The 19,356-nt window shown below is 45.8% G+C and overlaps 2 protein-coding genes across 2 annotated transcripts in view; one reads left to right on the top strand and one right to left on the bottom strand.

Moving 5' to 3' along the window:
- Positions 1–9,744, bottom strand: part of RDH10 (retinol dehydrogenase 10) — a 29,753-nt gene extending 20,009 nt beyond the window's left edge. Inside the window, exons 1-2 of the mRNA XM_061123482.1 lie at positions 9,345–9,744; positions 7,490–7,725 (exon numbers count right to left, since the gene is read on the bottom strand). Of these exons, the coding sequence (XP_060979465.1) occupies positions 7,490–7,725; positions 9,345–9,633 (525 nt within the window). The 5' untranslated portion in view covers positions 9,634–9,744. The remainder of the gene's footprint in view (positions 1–7,489; positions 7,726–9,344) is intronic.
- A 1,413-nt stretch (positions 9,745–11,157) lies between these two features.
- Positions 11,158–14,809, top strand: RPL7 (ribosomal protein L7). Its single transcript, XM_061123481.1, has 7 exons — positions 11,158–11,307; positions 11,968–12,076; positions 12,340–12,506; positions 12,965–13,102; positions 13,221–13,330; positions 13,624–13,833; positions 14,109–14,809. The coding sequence occupies exons 1-6, from the start codon at positions 11,294–11,296 to the stop codon at positions 13,830–13,832; spliced, it is 747 nt and encodes a 248-aa protein (XP_060979464.1). The 5' UTR covers positions 11,158–11,293; the 3' UTR covers position 13,833; positions 14,109–14,809.
- Positions 14,810–19,356: the final 4,547 nt, after the last annotated feature.

The raw sequence follows: 19,356 nt of genomic DNA, 5'->3' as shown, positions 1-19,356 counted from the left end.
TAAAATTATTCCCCCTCCCTATTGAGGGTATTAAACTGCTTGAAAGGAGTTTTCTGATTGTCACATCTTACGTATGTTCAAATCAACTCACTAGAATTTGCCAAAGATCCTGAAAATCTGAAAAATGGTTAAGGTAAAGATAAACATTGCTTTCAAACTGTGGTGCTGGAGAAGACTCTTGAAAGTTCCTCGGACTGCAAGGAGATCAAACCAGTCTAAAGGGAATCAGCCCTGAATATTCACTGGAAGGACTGATGCTGAAGCTGAAGCTCCAGTACTTTGGCCACCTGATACGAAGAGCTGACTCACTGGAAAAGACCCTGATGCTGGGAAAGATTGAAGGCAGGAGGAGAAGGGGGTGACAGAGGATGAGATGGTTGGATGGCATCACTGACTCAATGAACATGAGTCTGAGCAAGCTCCAGGAGACAGTGAAGGACAGGGAAGCCTGGCGTGCTGCAGTCCATGGGGTCCCAAAGAGTCGAAGACAACTCAGTGACTGAACAACAACAAAAGACAAGTGTAGAAGAGAGTACATTGAGAATATGAGCAGTTAAGCATTTAAGCACAGGGTCTGTAGCCATCCTCTGGGCCATGGTGACCTGATCCTGCAGCCAATCGAATGGCTGAGGACTCTCCAAGGTGCTCCCCACTCAGTCTTTCTGAAAAAGCTAGTCCGGAGCGTCAGCATTAGTGCAGGTTAACGAATGCTGGCACTTTGATGTGCCCTGTAGGTTATGTCTACTTGGGCAGATACTGGATAAAGCCCTGGATATAGAAACAATGAAGGAGAAAAGAACATCAATTTTGCTTCCAAAAATCAAGATAAACAGCACATAATCAAACAAGAGAGTGCCATTCCCTGAATAAGGAACATGCAACTATTCCATTCTACAAGGACTGCCCCTTTAGTATATCAAGACACTATGAAGTCAACTTGAAGAAAAGATTTCAAATGTGTTCAGTTTCTCTTTCTCAGGAGTAGTGATACATTTTGTCTGAACTATTCAACTTTTGTCCCCCAGGAAGACGGGACCCAAATGGTAGGAGAGGTGAGTGTGCCAGCCCCTTCAGGCCCAGTGAGGTGATGGGCTTGGCAGGCAGGTGGAAATCGGCTTTGGAAGGCTGGAGCTGCCACGCTAACAAGCCTGGATTTCATGCTGTGAACAATATGGTCACGCAAGGGCTAGGGGTAAGGTTCTAGTCAGCATAATCTTTAAGTAGGCATACAACCAATTCAAGTCTGCTTAGGTAACCTGAGGTTGGAGAACAAAGGCTGGAAACAGGGAGAGAAGTTAACAGATTCTTTGCAGAGACCAGGCAAGAGGTGATGGAAGCACAGAGGAGGATGTGGGAATAGAAAGGAGGGGATCAAAGTATACAGTAGCAACGGAAGAGTCAGGCTTTGGTGACCCATGAATGTGTGCAGGATGGAGGATTAAAGACATTGCTGATGTTTCCAGGCCTGGCATCTGCCACACACCAGGGGATTCAAGAGGGGGCAAAGAGGAATTGCTTTCTGTTTTGAGATTTGCTGGTTTTAGGGAATGTGTGGAAGAGCCAAGACAGTTGTATGAACTTGGGAACTCTCAGAAATCACAGTCGAAGCCACTGAAATAGAGAGACTACCCAGCTTGAGGAGCACAGTGAGAAGTGGTCCGAGCATGCCATGCTACATGGCCCTCAGATCTTGGAGGCAGGGAGAAGAGAGAACTGGGAACACAGAGGAGAAGCAGGAGAAAGTGGGCTTATCATGGCAGCTAGATGCCAGCATCTCAAAGAGATGCTTGACAGGATCACTTTCTGTAGAAAGGTCACGCCACACACTGGATATGGCCATTAAATAAGCTCCTGCCATTTTCTCATGTGACATTGGTTACTTAGCAATATTTTCTAAACAACTGAGATAACCAGATTACAACATATATCAAAGGTGCTGGGAAGATTTTTGTAGGATGGTTCCCTGCTCACATCGTTTATGTAAGGTGACAGTTTATCATGTCATAGATGTTTATTTCTAGTAGCACTAGATTTGGGTCCAGCATGTAATATATCAAATATAGACACTTGAAGCTCAATAAGCACGTGATCTTATTTTATGTTAGGAAAGAAGGCTATGAAATGATCCTGATAGGAATGTATAGAATTCCAGGTACCAAGCAGTTGCTATCTAAAGAGACATTTTACACGGTTTTTGACTGTGACCATAAGAATTAACAAGATAAACCATGCTGACCCTATGTCAGTTTACAAATCGCTTCAAGACACAAAAAGTTTATTGCAGAAGCTCAAAACATTTGATTTTTATGCATATGAATTTATTTAATAACAAAAGCCAGCTTTAGTACAGACTTGAAAATACATCACAACTTTCACATTTTTAGTCGCTGTCCTAAGACAGGAAAACCATACTCTATAAAATATTTACCCTAAGAATTCTTAATATTACATTTTGGAGGAGGAAGTATCATCTACACAGTTTCATAAGAATACTTTAGAAATGATTTTTTAAAAAAATTCTAAATCCAAGAAGCCATGAACGAAACTAGATTTCTCTAACCAGAGGACAGAGGAATATAGTATTTGAGATTAAAAACCAATAAATCGCGTAAGAACTTAAACATTAATGATTAGGGACCATTCATGAGATATTAGGTACAACCACAGCACTAATGTCTTTAAGTGCTACATTACTCAGATCTAGTTGGTGGGCTTTTACTTTTCCTGGATGGATTTTAACTAAATAGACTTTAGACACTTGGATATAGATAAATGCCCAATTCTGTAATTAGTATTTTAAAACTGTGAAACCTTTTAAGTTAAGTGGTCTATTAATTAACTACCAATTATCTTGTCTGACTATCATATCAATAGAAGTAAATTACCGACTAGCAATTTGACAGATTTAGTCCTTTACCACGCAAAATTTCTTTAGAACATACAAAGGCCTGGAGTTAAATGCTTTTGCTTCCCCCTTTTGGTTAATCGGGGATCAATTTGCTGCTCATGTATAAACACCAAATGCAGCTCTTTGGTCAAAAAGGACCTACAGATAAACTCTTTTAGAAATGACAAGTTATGATTTTTTTTTTCTTTTAAAGATTCCCTTTAAAAATAACAAGTGAAGCAAAATATTAATGTTTTGGGGGAAACATGGGTTTGCAGCTCCTATGTGGAGGCCAGTTCTCCATATTTCAAAGGATACTAGAGAGGTATTTTCAAGTTTTTGCCTCTTACCCAGATGCAGAGTGAGTCTGAATAGATGGTTTCTCTGATTTATGCCAAAAGTCAAGAGCACTGTATTGCACACATTCCCACATTCTTGTCCTAACTGAATGTTGCACAACAGATCATGCTGATTAAAACCTACCCCCTAAATCTATCACTTCTTGACTGGTGACCAAGACAAGGTTCCGAGGAGAGCTGCTGGGCTAGAAGAACCCTGACTATCACAGCTTTGCGACCCCATGGACTGGAGCCCGCCAGGCTCCTCTGTCCATGGGATTCTTCAGGCAAGAATAGTGGAGTGGATTGCCGTTCCCTTCTCCAGGGGATCTTCCTGACCCAGAGATCAAATCTGGGTCTCCTGCATTGAAGGCAGATCTTTCACTGTCTAAGCCACCAGGAAAGCCCAGAGCAGACCGGAGGGCTGTGCAAAATAAAGCTAAGTACTGCAAACACTTCTAATGGGTATGGAAATAGGTCCAAGGCTGAGAAGCAAGAAAGGAATTGCATTACAGACTTAGAGAATGAACTTATGCGTGCCGGGGAAGGGGGAAAGGATGGGGGGAAGGGATAGTTAGGGAGTTTGGGACGGACATGTATACACTGCTGTATTTAAAATGAATAACCAACAAGGACCTACTGTATAGCACACGGAACTCTGCTCAATGTAATGTGGCAGCCTGGATGGGAGCGGGGTTTGGGGGAGAATGGATACATGTACATGTATGGCTGAGTCCCTTTGCAGTTCACGTGAAACTATCACAACCTTGTTAATCGGCTATACTCCAATATAAAAGTTTAAAAAAAGTCAAAAAAGAAACGAACCATGGCCAGAATCCTCTCCGTGAGGCTCAGCTAGAAACGGGAATGACTGCCATATAGTCAACCTGAGCTGATCTGAATTTATCAACCACCAGCCTTGCACCAATGAGCAGAGTCAATATACTATAGGAAAAAGCAAGCTTACAGGTGGGCACGGAGAATGGAAAAGTTGTGGACGAAAACAAAAGGAGAGACACATGGTAACAAACATAAGATCCCTCACTTTGAGATCCTGTCAATCTCCCGCAGCTTGAATTAGTCCAACATAATGCTTACCATTTGAAACTTCAGAAGCCAGACTCATGGGAGCGTTCTCTGAGTAGGTGATCTTCTAAATATTTAAGCAGAAGCCTAGCCTCTACTATCAAACATTTACTAAGTGAGTAGGAGTAGAGTTCTGTTCCTGGCAGAAGAAAACAAACAGAGGTCCGTAACAAGTTGCCTTCAGACAGCTTGCCATCTACCTGGGGCTCTGGGGGCACAGTGGGTCAGGAGGTACACCAGAGAGCACGCAGCAGGCACCAAGGACGAGGATGACAACACTCACCGCGAGAGATCAACAGAAAGAAGAGGTCAGTCATTCAACTGCAGCTCCATCAGAAAACAAAGGGTTGGACAAGATGGTCTCTAAGGATCCTTGTGGCTCCGACACATCAAAACACGAGAAAAGGGCCAGAGTGAGGATGCAGGTCATAGGAAGAACCTGAGCTAGCTCTGAAAAGATATATGGAGCAGAGCAGAGGGCCGTCCAGGCCGGAGGACTGGTACAAGGGGTGGTTTGAAATCGGAGCACCCACAGTGAACATCCACACGGTTTCCAGTTCACTGCCTATGACTGTAGTGCTGGGTCAGGATCAACACACTGTTGATTATGTTATGAACACAGACATCAACTGCGACTTAAAAGTCTGGCTCAAGATGACCTGTTCCAATCACTGTACGAGTCTTGGCTCAGATGATCCACTCTTTAAAATGTATGGGGTAACTCCTTTTCCCCACCCCGATGCAGTAAAAAGACATCGTGCTAGTACTTTTTCTGGATGGAAAGCAGTATATGACAGTACATCTTGGAATAGTTACCATGAACATTTTCACCTACAGGGACTACTGGAAGGGAAGCTGAATTCAGGTGGTTCTTAGACTACTCGATGCCCTCCCCCCAAAGAAATCACTGTAAAATTATAGTAAGTCGTCTTTTAAATGTTGGCTTGTGAGATTTCTTCCTAAATGGTTTGTGAGTCTTGGCAAGAAGTCAGAAACTCCAACTCTTAAAATGAATTTTCTGACTCAATTTTGAAAATAAATTCTGAGGTTTAGATGCTTAAGGGAAAAACAGCTGGAGAATTCAGGAGCCTCCCATAGTTTAATATGAAGTGACGTCATTCCAGTCAAAGCATCCAAGAACTCCCTAAATTGTGCAGTTAAACAACATTTCCAAGCAAAGGAAGGACTCAGGGAAGGTGGTACATTCCTCACTGGTAGAGAGAGATTTGGTGCCACAAAAATTTTTATGTTCGAAATTTAATTTCCTCCTTAGGTTAGAAAGTCTATCAACTGATGTGCATTTTCAAATCTGAGGCTATGGATTTTTTTATGCCTAAAACACTTGACTTGGCTCTCTTTTTATAGGATGTCTGACAAAAAGAAGCTTTCCTCTTACAAGTATCTAACTTCAGATTGTACAGGGTTTTCTAAAAATCTGGTTATGTGTGACATTCTACAATTCAGCAAAATAATCAAGCAGGGCAACTGGGCAAGGTGGTTAAACTTCAGAGTACTTTGTGGACATAAAGGTTTACAGTTTGGAAACCGTGCATCGTCTCAGAGGTGACTGGGAAAAAAAAAACAATCTGGGTGTCCGTGGTTCATAACTAGTCAATTGATGGCTAGAGCTCTGTTTAAGAATGACAAACGGACTGAAATCAGATGCAGTTGCTAAGGCAGCCTCATCCTCACCAGGCTTTAAGTATGAAAACTACAGTCTACCTGCAATTTATGTACATCTTTTATTTCAAGTGGTGGCTGTTTGATTTACTCCAAATTATAAACACACAAGATTCTTGATGAACTGCGTTGCTAAGTTTATTCTCTTGCGCTGGCTTTTACCCACCTCATTGCCTGCCACCTGTTTCTGCGGCCCCCACAGCAACAAGGATTTTTATTCAGTTTCTCACTCCCACTGCGCACAACACATACCCATCTACGCGTGCACACATGCACACACAAAACATACCTGAAGCCCTCCAAACTGTATTTGGTACCTTACGCGCTTAAAACATAGGTATGAGTTAGCGTCCGTCATTTATATGTTCATTTTTAGAGCTTTGGAAATGAACTAAAGCTCATGCTTGAACAAACAACATTAAAATGAGCTTCTGCAGGGGTCACAGAAATGGTTTACTGTTCAAGGAGCAATGTTTGAACGAGTACTTCTAAAGCCAGATTAAGTTTTTAAGCAGTTGCTAAAAAATTAATGAGGTTTAATGTGACCTATTTAGGAGAAACAGTTCTTTGTTGTGTTCTGTTAGAAGACTAATCCGCCTATGAGACAACAAATAAACAAAAATCCTATTTCCTTATCCCTTCTTTATTGGATCCCACCTGCCTACAAAAGTAAAGGGGGGGTTAGAAAAGCATAAAGTGGGTCAAGAGTGTACAGTTAAAGGGGAGAGCTTTACGCCTACCATTACTGAAAAGGTCAGCTGGCAAACCGGGATTAGTTTTGCCCCCAGAGCAGAAGGCCCTCTCTCTCATCTATTTAGATGAGGTAACAGTTCTGTGATGACTGGAAGCTGAAATGGTTCAAGCCCCTGTGTTGCCAGGTCTCAACCCCTCTGCCCCCTACACAAAGGGACTCTGTGGTCCTTTCAGAGTGACTTCTTAGAGATATGTCTTCCAAGCTGAGTAAGTTCTGAGATATGCCCCAATATGCCACAGACCCTGGGGATAGTCAATGGATGGTAAGCGGCTGCCAGGGTGGCCTGACCACTCCCACCGGACCACAGATGCTGAGCTCAGAATCTTTGGCACTTTCTGAAATGTGGCTCAGCAGTAATTTGGAAGCCTAAACTCTGACTTTAGGAATTCATAAGAACAACTGATGTTTTACAAACTCAACAGAAAGTAAAATAAACAAACCCAGGGTTTTATACTCCCTCTTGTTATTTTTATGGCAATCTTTCAAACTAGTTCAAAATGTTCAGTCCTCTACCCTCTCCAGAAGTTCTGAATTGGGGTTGGGGGTGGGGGTGGGGGGAGGAAAACAACCATTTAATAGTAACCTGCATACGCTGTAATTCACCAGAGGGGAAGAGAGAGTTGGAAGGAAGCTTTGTGGGTGAAAGAGTACAGGTGGCTTTCAGGCTGGTACTGAAGTCTCGCTCTTTCCCAACCTTCTTGCTGAGTAGGGTCCGATAATAACAACAAGGATGTTTATATTTACCCAGAAGTGTGCGTGGCAATTGACCATCATGGTTCTCTCAATGAGCTCATCGGGACATTCCAGAAGGTGATGCCCAGACACCACGCCGGCGTTATTGACCAGGACGGAGACCTCACCCACTTCCTTTCGGACCCTTTCTGCCGTCAGGTAGACATTCTCCCTCTTTCCCACATCACAGGTGTAGGTAAAAACCTGCAAGTTACAGTGGGGCAGAATTTCTTCCTCACCATTCCCAGCTGTCCTCAGAAGTCCAGATGAAGGGGAAAAAAAATGGAACAGAGAAGGGACGGGAGGGGGGTGCAAAACATGAGTCACGTGGCCATCAGTAGGACAAAGATCACACAAAACAAAAATACTACAGTGAGCTTCAAGTTTCTAACACCATAAGGCTTGCCAATGACTGCACTTACAGCTGCCTTCCTCCCCCTAGTCTTTGGGAATTACAGCAATTTACTGGATAACTTTGCTTAGGGGAAAATCATGTAATTGTGACCAGCCCAATACAAGTCAGACCTCATGGGATTGGCTTTCTGGAGCTAAAGACACCTGGAATGAACGGATCTCAGCCCAGAGAGTAACACCTCCTCCTCCCAAACACACACACACACTCCTTTTTGGGGGGAACAGTGGTCAGAAGCAGCTCTTACTCTTTAGTCTGTGTGCCCCAAGGCTCACAAATCAAAACTGTAATTAATAATCTGAATTCAGCCAAAGCCCAGAAATGAACTGAATTTCTCACGACAAAGTGGGGATCACACTGGTTCGTCCTACCTGGAGTAGGACCTGGAGAACCAGCCTTACATAAACCGAGTTGACAGGTAAATGTGTGATTTTCCTGTATAAGAACTCAATCTAAAAACCTGATCTCTTCTCTGGAAAACAACTACTTTTCTCTTTTAGGTTTCGGCAGGGAGCACAGAAATCTGTTTGCTACCTTCATATCAATGGAGAAAATGTACCAGTTTTGACCTTTGGTTTTCCAAAGGTCAGATAAAACACAGGTGCCAATAATTTTAGTGACAAATGATCGATATGGGGAGGGGTGGTGTCCAAGTTAATCCTCCCCCCCAAATTCGGTGTTTTCTCTGGAAATGAAATAATTGTCAAAAAGCAAGAGCCATTATCAAATCCAGACAGATACTTATAGTCGATTATGTTTTCCACTTTGGCTTTTTTTTTTTAAGTCTCAGACTCAGGTTAGTTAATAAATATCCAGAAATGCAGATTTCCTAAGGTTATCAAAAACATGTAATGAATTTTACATTAAGGCTTAAATCCTTCAAGCGTTTTCCCTTAAGAGGCCGGGTGTCTTTCAGTTGGGCTGAGTATGTAACTAAAGCACTGACTTAACATCTCCGGTGCAACAATGTTAATTATTTTCCCGTGGCTAAACTTATAGTGAAATCATCAATGCTGCCCTCGTCTCAGCCCTTCAGACCGCAGTAACATACGCGTATGTATCAATGAGCAAGTCTGAGAACAACTTCCCAAAGACACTAGTTTCTCCTTCCCAAACGAGACGGAGACATCTCTTTAGGATTCAAACCGGGGGTCCCACGTTCCCTCGCCCTGCGTAGACTCCGAGGGCTTAGGAAAGCCCACTGTCTTCCCCAAAGGGACTGGACCTCCGTTCAGATCGGGCTTTGGCACACTTTCTCCCTTCTGATACAGAAGGGCTCATGCTCCTGATGAGGGGGCAAATTCCACTCGCGGAAGCCTGGGTTGCAGGGGGTAGGGTGCTCTTCCTCGAGAGCAGGACCGGCCGTGACCGTGGGGTTCCGGCGCCCTCGGGGGGAGGGCGTGGGGGTGGGAAGAGGCTTGACCCAACAATGCCGCGGGCGTCGGTCCGAGTTACCTTGCAGTGCCGCGGCGTCGGCCGCCTCCAGGTCGCGGTAGATGTGGCGCACCATGCCCGCCGTCTCCTCGTTGCTCTGGGTGTTGATGTCCCAGAGCACCAGCAGCGCCCGGCGCCGGGCGAACTCGAGCGCGAAGAGGCGGCCCAGGCCGCTGCCGGCGCCCGTAATGAGGCACACCTGGCCGGCCACGCTCTTCTCCTTGGGCCGCACCAACCAGCGCGCCGCGGCCAGCACGAACGCCCAGAGCACTTTGAAAGTGACCACGAAGAACTCCACCACGATGTTCATCGCGACGTCCCGGGGGAGCCCCCGCACGAGCCCAGCGCCCGCGTCCGCCCCCTTCCCCGAGCTACCCCGGGGGCGCTGGTCAGAGCTGCTGGGACCCGAAGGCTGCGCCCCGCGCCCGCCCTCGAGGTGCCCGCCGGGCTGGAGTGCGCGGCGCCGCTACCCGCGCGGGGCCACTCCCGCCCGGGCTCGGCGCGGTGGCCCCAGGCTGTGCCCGGCTCGGCGCCTCCTGCCGGCTGCCGCCCGCCGGTCCTGGAAAGCTCTCCCCGCCGGCCGGTCCCGCTGCAGCGGCGGTGACAGCCGCGAGTTAGGCGGCGCGCGCGGCTCTCATGGCCAAGGCGCCGCCGCGGCTCCCTCTCACTCCAGGCGAGGGGCGCGCGGCGGAGACGGCACGGTCCGGCCGGCAGCCGCGGGAGTTGTCAACTTGACCCAAGTTGCGAGAGGGTGGGAGAGTGGGGTGCGGGGCAGCGGGAGCGCCGGGAAGAGGGGACTCGATCGGCGCCGGCGAGCGCTCCCCCTCGGCTTGCGGCTGCCTTCGCGGTCTCGTGGCCCCTGGCCCTGCGCCCCCCCGCGGCTGTCACTCGGGCACCGGGTTCCGCAGCGCAGCGCCGCTAGCGAGTCGGTGCACCGCCGGCCGCCGCTGAGCGGGCTCCACGCTCCGCGATATATAACCCTCGACCGGGAAGAGCCGGCGGCGGCATCGGCCCTCCCCCAGCCCGGCCCTCCCCGCCCCCCGGGCGCACCCCGCCCCCGGCCCAGCCCCCCGCCCGCCCGACGTCCGCCGAGCAGCGGCGGGGCAGCCCCTCTCACATGGCCGTGGCCGCAGCCTCCAGCCCTCCTCGCACCTCCCATCGCGGTTCACGCCCCCACCCCCACCCCGACGTGGGGCGTCCCGACCTCCACCCGCCAGGCCGGACAGTCGGCAGCGCCCGGGCTGTCCTCCTCCGGCCGTCCGGTCCTCGCTTGTCCCCCGTCTAGTCACTTTCGTTAACCCAGGGGTTCTGGACGACTCCACCGGCGATCAGGCGCTGCGGAAGACAGCCCTGCAGGCTGGAGGAACGAAGACAAGGACCTCGGCAGCGCGGCAACGGGCGTGCCGGTCGGCTGCTGGGGTTAGCGAAGGGCCGGGAAGGCGGCCAAAAGCCGGGAGCAGCCTAGAATCGTAGCTGGCCCTTTGGATCGAAGGCCAAGAGGCTCTCCATTTACCCGGCTGGGACCACCACCGCCGCGCTTCCCTACCGACCCGGACCGGCGTTGCCCTTTCGGCGGGCGGGCCGTGAACGTGATGCATGCCGGGATTTGTAGTTCGCGCCCCGCCGACGCGTCGTTTGCATACATTACTGGGTAGAATTCGAGCCATATCCTGTCGACGCAGCCTGAAGATTAGGACCCCGAGTAGTCAAGGAATCGGCACTCTTTGCTCTCATCGTACCGATTAAAGAGTCTAGCCAATGCATTCATTTTTCCCATACACATTTTACCAGAAACTTGGTTGTAAAGAGGCTGAGTCAGGCAGTTCTTACTTCTGCGTCTGCGAGTCGAGTTCTTAGTTCCGAGTTCTTTTCTGGCTTATCCCGAGACACCTATGAGTCTGGGGCTTCACGCTCGCCGTCTTTAAGTGGACAGCGCGCATGCGTCAACTTCCTCTTTCCCGGCTGGAACCATGGAGGGTGCAGAGTAAGTTTCTCCTCGTCGTCTCGAGTATCCTCCTCCATCCCCGAAACCAGAGCCTTCCAGTCTCTCTCTCCCTCGTTCCGTCTGTAGCCTGTATCTTTGCCAACATATCTGTGTGTTTGTGACGCGCTGTGACATTACTAGTGGTCTCAGGCTAAGATGGGATTCAGGCGGCCTTGGGGAGGTGGTCTTGGAGGTACCGGGAACAAGATGTGGGAGCTGAATATATGTGGGGTTGTCCAGTCCCTCGTCCTAGGAGGGAGGGTCAGAACCTCTGAATTGGGTTCTTCCTTACCTGACTTTTGCTCCAAACGTCCCTGGTATCAGGCCTTTGCTTAAACATGTGGAACTTGAAGTTTGAACCGGGGTGGTGGTAGGTGGTTTACGAGTCACACTAATAGTCTAGGGATCAGTGTCTTGCAGCAGTCTTTTACTCTGTGTTTCGCTGTCGCTATTGTTGTTTTGGGACCCCGGGACTGATTGTAGGTTAAATATGAATTTGTTGTTTATCATTCGTTTAAAGACAGTGGTCCGTGTTAGACATAAAGATTACAGGTATAGCATACTAGAACAGTTAAAAGTACGTTGAGAGCGTGCTCGGTACTGAATGGGGAGTGATGTGCTGTGGGCCTTTTGAATTCTTTTTCTGTCTGCTGTTGTCAGAGAGAAGAAAAAGAAGGTTCCTGCTGTGCCAGAAACCCTTAAGAAAAAGCGAAAGAATTTCGCAGAGCTTAAGATCAAGCGCCTGAGAAAGAAGTTTGCCCAAAAGATGGTAAGTAAACTTTTTGACGCACCAGTAAAGAGGTCCTGTGATTGAAAATGAGTCGGATATTTTTAACAAGGCTTATTTCAGTTCCTGTACCAGTCAGTGTGGTTAACTTTTAGAATGATCTTTTCTAATGAAGCTGGTGTCCTCTTGGAATGTTAATGTGTATGGTGGTGAGAAAGTTTCAAGAGAAGAGTGTTCTATTTACTAGTATTGCTAATTGTGTTTGGGAGCCAAAAAGCAGATGAATAAGAATGTTGGTTTTTCAGCTTCGAAAGGCAAGGAGGAAGCTTATTTATGAAAAAGCTAAGCATTACCACAAGGAATACAGGCAGATGTACAGAACCGAAATTCGAATGGCTCGTATGGCACGGAAAGCTGGCAACTTCTATGTACCCGCGGAACCCAAATTGGCATTTGTCATCAGGATCAGAGGGTAAGTTCAATTTTTATTGCATTCTAGTCTTAAAGGGAAAGCTGTCCACTCTCAGCAAAATTTCACATTTGTGGGGACCTTGGTTCTCATACACTGGAACAGAAACTTGAATGGTAAGTGGAATGGGGTGGGGGAGTATTTTAGTGACAATAAGCCCTGTGCCCAAAGTATCTGTCCATTCTCTCATTGAACACTTGAGTTCAGTGTCCTGGAGAATGACTTAAAACAGGTCTATATAAAAGGAAGTAATAAGAGCATTGGGGAAATTTTTGAATATTTTGGGGAGGCAAGTTGACAGGTGATAGAATACAGCTATAACTAAAGGAAAGAGTGGTCTTGTAACAGGAGAAGATTCCTATTTGGGTGTGACATGTTGCCCAAAAATGTTAGTTCCCTGTCTTTTTATTGTAAAAAGTGTGATGAAAGCGAAAGGAATTTTCTGTGTTTTTTCCTTGCAGTATCAACGGTGTGAGCCCAAAGGTTCGAAAGGTGCTGCAGCTCCTTCGCCTCCGGCAGATCTTCAATGGCACCTTTGTGAAGCTCAACAAGGCATCAATTAACATGCTGAGAATTGTGGAGCCATACATTGCATGGGGGTAGGTGTCTTTCACTTCTTTTTTGGTACGTTGGCTGCATTAGTGAGATGAATTATAGAGGTTTTGACAGTCATAGTCTTATTTGGTCATTTATGTCTGTTTTTCTTCTCATATTTAGGTACCCAAATCTGAAGTCTGTAAATGAATTGATCTACAAGCGTGGTTATGGCAAAATCAACAAAAAGCGAATTGCCCTGACAGACAACGCATTGATTGCTCGATCTCTTGGTAGGTTCTGCCTCTTTGGGGAAAGGTAATTATTATAAAATTTATTGTATCAGACAAGCTGTTTTTTGGTGTCTTGAGAAACCTTCCCTTATTCCCTATACTATTTATGAAAAAATGGAAGGTGTGATTTTACTGGCTTGAGCTGTATCTTTGTATGTAAAGCCTCATGTTTCCTTGTTAATTTCACTCTTGATTTACTTTTAACTCTGTTACAGCCTGTACTCTTTAATGCCTTAAAATGTAATAGTCTCAAAATAATTTTAATAACCTTAAATAATCTTGAACACGTTCAGGGAAATACGGAATCATCTGCATGGAGGATCTGATTCATGAGATCTATACCGTTGGAAAACGTTTCAAAGAAGCAAACAACTTCCTGTGGCCCTTTAAATTGTCTTCTCCACGAGGTGGAATGAAGAAAAAGACCACCCATTTTGTAGAAGGTGGAGATGCTGGCAACAGGGAAGACCAGATCAACAGGCTTATTAGAAGGATGAACTAAGGTGAGCGACTACATTCAGAAAGAAGTTTACTTAATGCTAGAGTAAATTGATCTAAATGCTGATAAGGGTTTCACTGAGTTGGCATTTAGTGGGGGAAAATCAACCATGTAATATGATCACAGCTGATTTGGTTTTCCCTTTTGAGGACATTATGGAGAGAAGAAAAGGCCTGTTTTTTTCCCTACTTAAAAGTGGAAACAGTTGGTACTGATAACTCCTGGTATATGTTAATTTTTAATTATTATGTTTAATGGGGTTTTTTTCCTTCCTTTCAGGTATCTACCAGGATTATTTTTGTAATCTGGTCCGTTAATAAACAATTGAAACAAATTGAAATGGATTGTCTTGGTTGACTTTGATCTTTACTTTGCAAATCTTGGTGCGACAAGATTAAGTAAAATCAACAGCCTGGCCTCTTGGATGCAAAACTTAGGGTCCAGCCTGTGTCTTGTGAAAACATTCCTTGGGTTTATTGAAGATTTTCCTGTACAAAAAAAAAATCCTGATTTTTCAGTTGGCCAAACTGGGTCTAATCTAAGAAAGCCTATTTCACAGGCCTTTGTGCATGATGAAAAGTTCAGTTTACAGATTAAAATGTTGCAGAAATTCCATTTTCTCAGGCTTTGGCTTGCTTATAAAATAGTAATCTTGATGTCAGTTTTCTTTTTGCATTTCATTCTTATTTTTGCTTTGCATCTTCTACCCATACTTCAGTGAATTTTTAATATTTCTACTATGTATTGTGTGTGACAAGAAGAAAGGAAATTTGTGCCTGTGAATGTAATTTATAAGTAACACTCTGCATAACATGGAATACATATAAGTAAAAAGTTTATTATCATTACTGATTGAGCCAAGGATATGATGCAGTATGAAATAGATGGCACTAGAATTTTGATGATATTGTACCAGAATCATAACTTTTTAGTATTTGAAAGTTGTTAAGTATATTTAAATACAGTCTTGTGTCTTGAAAGCTGTTTATCTGGATTAGTGAGTTTAGGCTCAGTGAATCCTTGGAGGAAATTAAGAAGGTTGTTTGTAACCAATGTTACATAATTGAGTATCAGGTGTTTTGCAAGAAATTTAATGTCTTGGTAAACAGTTGGATCTGTGTTTAAAAATCATTAATTTCTTGGTGGAGCCTAAAAGTCTTTAGCTTTGAAATTACCTATTTCATTTTACTGCTTTGATAAGTAAATACACAGTATAGTCCCCAGTCTGCACATCCCAGTATCCTGAAAGGTAGAAGTGGCTCAGAAGACGTCTGGTTACTGTGACGGTTGTTCAAGTGGCGTTTGGCTAACTACCTAGGCATGGGAAGGTGGAGGGAAACAATGTAGGATTTGGAATAGTAATAGGAATGGTATTCTATATGTGGGATGGTATTTTAACAATGCCTCTTATAAAAAATATACTGAAGAGCAGTTTGAGGTTCACAGCAAAGTTCCCATGTATCCTCCTGTGCCCGATACCCAGTCTCCCCCTCTATTAACACTGAGGGCCACGTGTGTTACAGTCCTTGGATGTTGACACATCTCCCAGAGTAGCCAAGTTTCTGAAGCTGGTGAGGATAGGAAGATCCTAGATATATGGAGAGGAAAGAAACAGTGTTTGGGCTGTACAGGTCTTCTGCAGACAATCCTAGAAATTCAACTCTCCACATAGTTTCCAAATGGGGCCAGAGGATAGGGAAATGTATGAGAGTTTGTAAGTGGGGGGGATACCATCTGCCTTCACAGGAGTGTAAGGACTAAAAACATGAGAATATTTTGTGAACTGTTAGAACCTGCTGAAATGCAACTTAATGTCTTATTTTACTTAAAATCTCTAACCAGCCTCATTGATGAAACTCTGGGCACCCAGGTTCCACTTATGCAAAGACTGATCTCATGTAAGGACATTCCAGTTGTAGCCTTCAAAGCTCCAGCTTTATTATTAGGTCATCCCCTTGCTACCCTTGTCGTAAAGTTTAACTGTCGCACTCACTGGCTTTTAGCAGTGTTACCCTGGTCTTAGCTCATCTTTGAGGGTTCATTTGTAGTAAATGATTAAGAGTGCTGGCTCTGGAGCCAAACTGCTTGAATTCATATCCAGCTTCCATTTAATTGGGCTTCCCTTGTGGCTCAGCTGGTAAAGAATCTGCCTGCAATGTGGGAGACCTGGGTTCGATCCCTGGGTTGGGAAGATCCCTGGAAGAGGGAAAGGCTACCCACTCCAGTATTCTGGTCTGGAGAATTCCATGGACTGTAAAGTCCATAGGGTTGTAGAGTCAGGCACCACTGAGCGACTTTCACTTAATAGTTTGAGTCATTAAATTACTTCATCTCTTGTTCCTTAGCAAAATAGGGGAAATAGTGGTAACTAATAGAATTTTGGTGAAGATTAAAGTATGTCAGGTCATGGAAAATGCTTGGGGTAGTGCCTGGTCCAGACTGCTAAGTAAATGCTATTTGCTGTGTAACTTCAGCATTGAGAGGGATCTACAAAGGAAAATCGCTCTGCTTTCATGTGTTAGTCTAACGGGAAAAATTTACTTAAAGATGGTGAGATAAGTGCTACACAGGGATGTCCCAAGATGTGACAGATTCTTGTGTCCTTGGAGACGACCTCCCAGGGAAGATTGACAACTTTGTGCCCCTGCTGTTTTCCTTGACAGATTTGTTACCAGCCAGCCAAAATCTTACTCTCCTTTAAGTCGGTCAACTTTTTAAGGTGGGCCATTTTTTTTTTTTTTTAAATCCTACACAGTGCCTGACATAGTTGACACTAAGTATTTGTTTTCTATTACTCTAAAAAATTACCACAAACTTAAGTGACTTAAAGCGCAAATTGTCAGAAGTTCAAAATCAGTTTCACTGGGCTAAATCAAGGTGTCAACACCCCTTCCTACCTTCTTAAGGCTCTAGGGGAGAATCTGTTCCAATTTCTGGAAGCTGCTTACAATTCTTGGCTTGTGACCTCTTCCTCCATCTTCAAAGTGCAGTCTCTGCTTGCTTTCGTCATTTCTGGCCCCTAACCTGCCTCCCTCTTCTGTGGACTCTTGTGATGAATGCTGAACCACCTGGATATGCGAGATAATTCCGCATCTCAAATCCCTCAATAAAAGATAACATCTATAAAGTCTACATAAAGAAGCTTATTCAGAAGTTCTAGAAATTAGGGCAGGGAGGTATTGGAGACGATTTCTCCTTGATCCTTAGGTTTCTCTGATAGCTCAGTCTACCTGCAATGTGGGAGACCTAGTTAGGATTCCCGGGTTGGGAAGATCCTCTGGAGAAGGGAAAGGCAATCCACTCCAGTATTCTTGCTTGGAGAATCCCAGGGACAGGAGCCTGGTGGGCTACAGTCCATGGAATCGCAAAGAATCAGACACGACTGAGTGACTTATACACTCCTTGATCCTTAATTTATGACTCTGCTATATTTTCTTTTGTTCGTCAAATGACAAAGCTTCTAATGTAGAGTCTTGGCACTTGGAATCTTATGTCTGGAACATTCAGCCATGAGATCTGTATACATGCCTGCTTTTTCATTTTGGAAAAAGATATCAGACATATCTCTTCATATATAAACTTTTTTGTATTTCATAGCATCTGTTACTATCAGAAATAAATTTTCCATTTACTTGTTACCTGTTTCTTAACCCAGCCACCTGCATGTTTGAGTATAATCAGGTCTTAACCTTCTCTGTTCTAGCAGTTAGAACAGTGCCTGGTGCCTTGCAAGTCCTTTGCTTTTTAGATTGACTCAAGCCTTTTAAGTTGCCATTTGATGATAGCCGGGGTGGGTGGCGGGTAGGCAATAGCAGACTCAAAACACCTTTTAATAGTAAGCATTTGACATATTAAAGTATTAGTGTACATTTAATACACATTATCCGGAGTGGGTGGTTCTCCACTGTCTGAGTGCAACCCCAGATCTGAATTCTTAATTGATTCAGAGGTGGGCCTAGGGTTTTTCCCTTTAAAGTCGCCATATGATTTTTAATGTGCAGCCTATTAAGTATACCACTTTTTTGTTCAGTCGCTCAGTTGTGTCCACCTCTGCAACTCTGGACTGCAGCATGCTAGGCTTCCCTATCCTTCATCTCCCAGAGTTTGTTCAAATTCACATTGGGTGATGCCTTCCAACCATTTCATCCTCTATTGTCCCCTTTTGCCTTCGTTCTTTCCCAGCATCAAGTGGCCAAAGTATTGGAGCTTCAGCTTCAGCATCAGTTCTTCCAATGAATATTCAGGGTTGATTTCCTTTAGGATTGCCTGGTTTGATATTGCTGTCCAAGGGACTCTGAAGAGTCTTCTCCAGCACTACAGTTGGAAGGCATCAATTTTTCAGCGCCCAGTCTTTTTTATTGTCTGGCTTTCATGTCTACATGACTACTGGAAAAACCATAGCTTTGACTATACAGACCTTTGTTGGCCAAGTAACTTCCCGGCTTTTTAATATGCTGTCTACGTTTGTCATTATCCCCATATTTTAGTCAACGGACTAATAACCTTCCTGACCCCCGGGATCACACAACGAAGGGTGTGAGTGTGTTTGAGTATAATCAGGTTTGAGTCTTAACCTTCTCTGTTCTAGCAGTTAGAACAGTGCCTGGTGCCTTGCAAGTCCTTTGCTTTTTAGATTGAGCCTGTGTAATGTGAGTTGGTTTTCTTAATCAGAGGAGCTAGGAAAGATTAGTATCCAGCTTAATGAAAACGGAAAAGTGGTGTGCCTGAGAGCAGTTTCAGTTTTGTGGAATCCGAAGTCCTCTTACCAGGGCTAAACTTGCAACGCTAGTGGAGAGGTCAAGAAGTGACAGGGTGTACAACTCTGCAAGAACACACACAGGCTGAGACCCCCTGCGAGTCAGGCCGCTGGCGCTCCACCGAACCTTCACCGAGGAACCGACAAAGGCGTGGAACGCAGAATTCTTGAGGGCAAGATGAGGGGAACGGGAACTCGACGACTGAGTCACTTGCAGAGATTGGCTAGTCAGGTACTGCTGGTCTAGACTCATCAGTACTCTGGAGAGCCTGGTTAGTTTGACTCTTAAAATGCAACCCAGAGAGCCTCGCCTCGCCTCACCTCACCAACCTAGTCCAAGTGCCCACTACCCACCCCATCTATAGTACGCGGCACCACTTTCATGTCGCACTGACCTGCCGTCTGAGCCTCGTTTCCGCAGCCTCCTCCCACCCCGCCCTGCAGCCGCGATCCCGCAGGCGGCGGCACCCTAGAGTAGTTGTCCAGTGAGTCCTGGCTGCCTCCCGCCGCCCAAGCACCATCCTGGCGCGGCACCCTGACCCCCGCGGCACGCCCTCAGGTGGCCGCCTCCTGGGAAGCTCCCGGCGCCTAGCAACGGGCGCGCGTCGTGGGCGGGCGGGGCGGCAGCAGTATCTCCCTCATCCGGGCCCAGCAGGGCGGGGCTGAGCGGCGGGCGCGCCGCCCTCCAGAGCGTCCGTCGCCGGGCTGCCGGCCGCCGAGCATGTTCGCCCCAATAGCGGCGCCCGAGCGAGCGCGCGACCGCCCGCCCCG

Source organism: Dama dama, chromosome 21 (genome assembly GCF_033118175.1).
Source record: "Dama dama isolate Ldn47 chromosome 21, ASM3311817v1, whole genome shotgun sequence".
Classification (NCBI taxonomy): Eukaryota; Metazoa; Chordata; class Mammalia; order Artiodactyla; family Cervidae; genus Dama; species Dama dama.
This window is presented reverse-complemented; position numbering and strand designations above follow the sequence as displayed.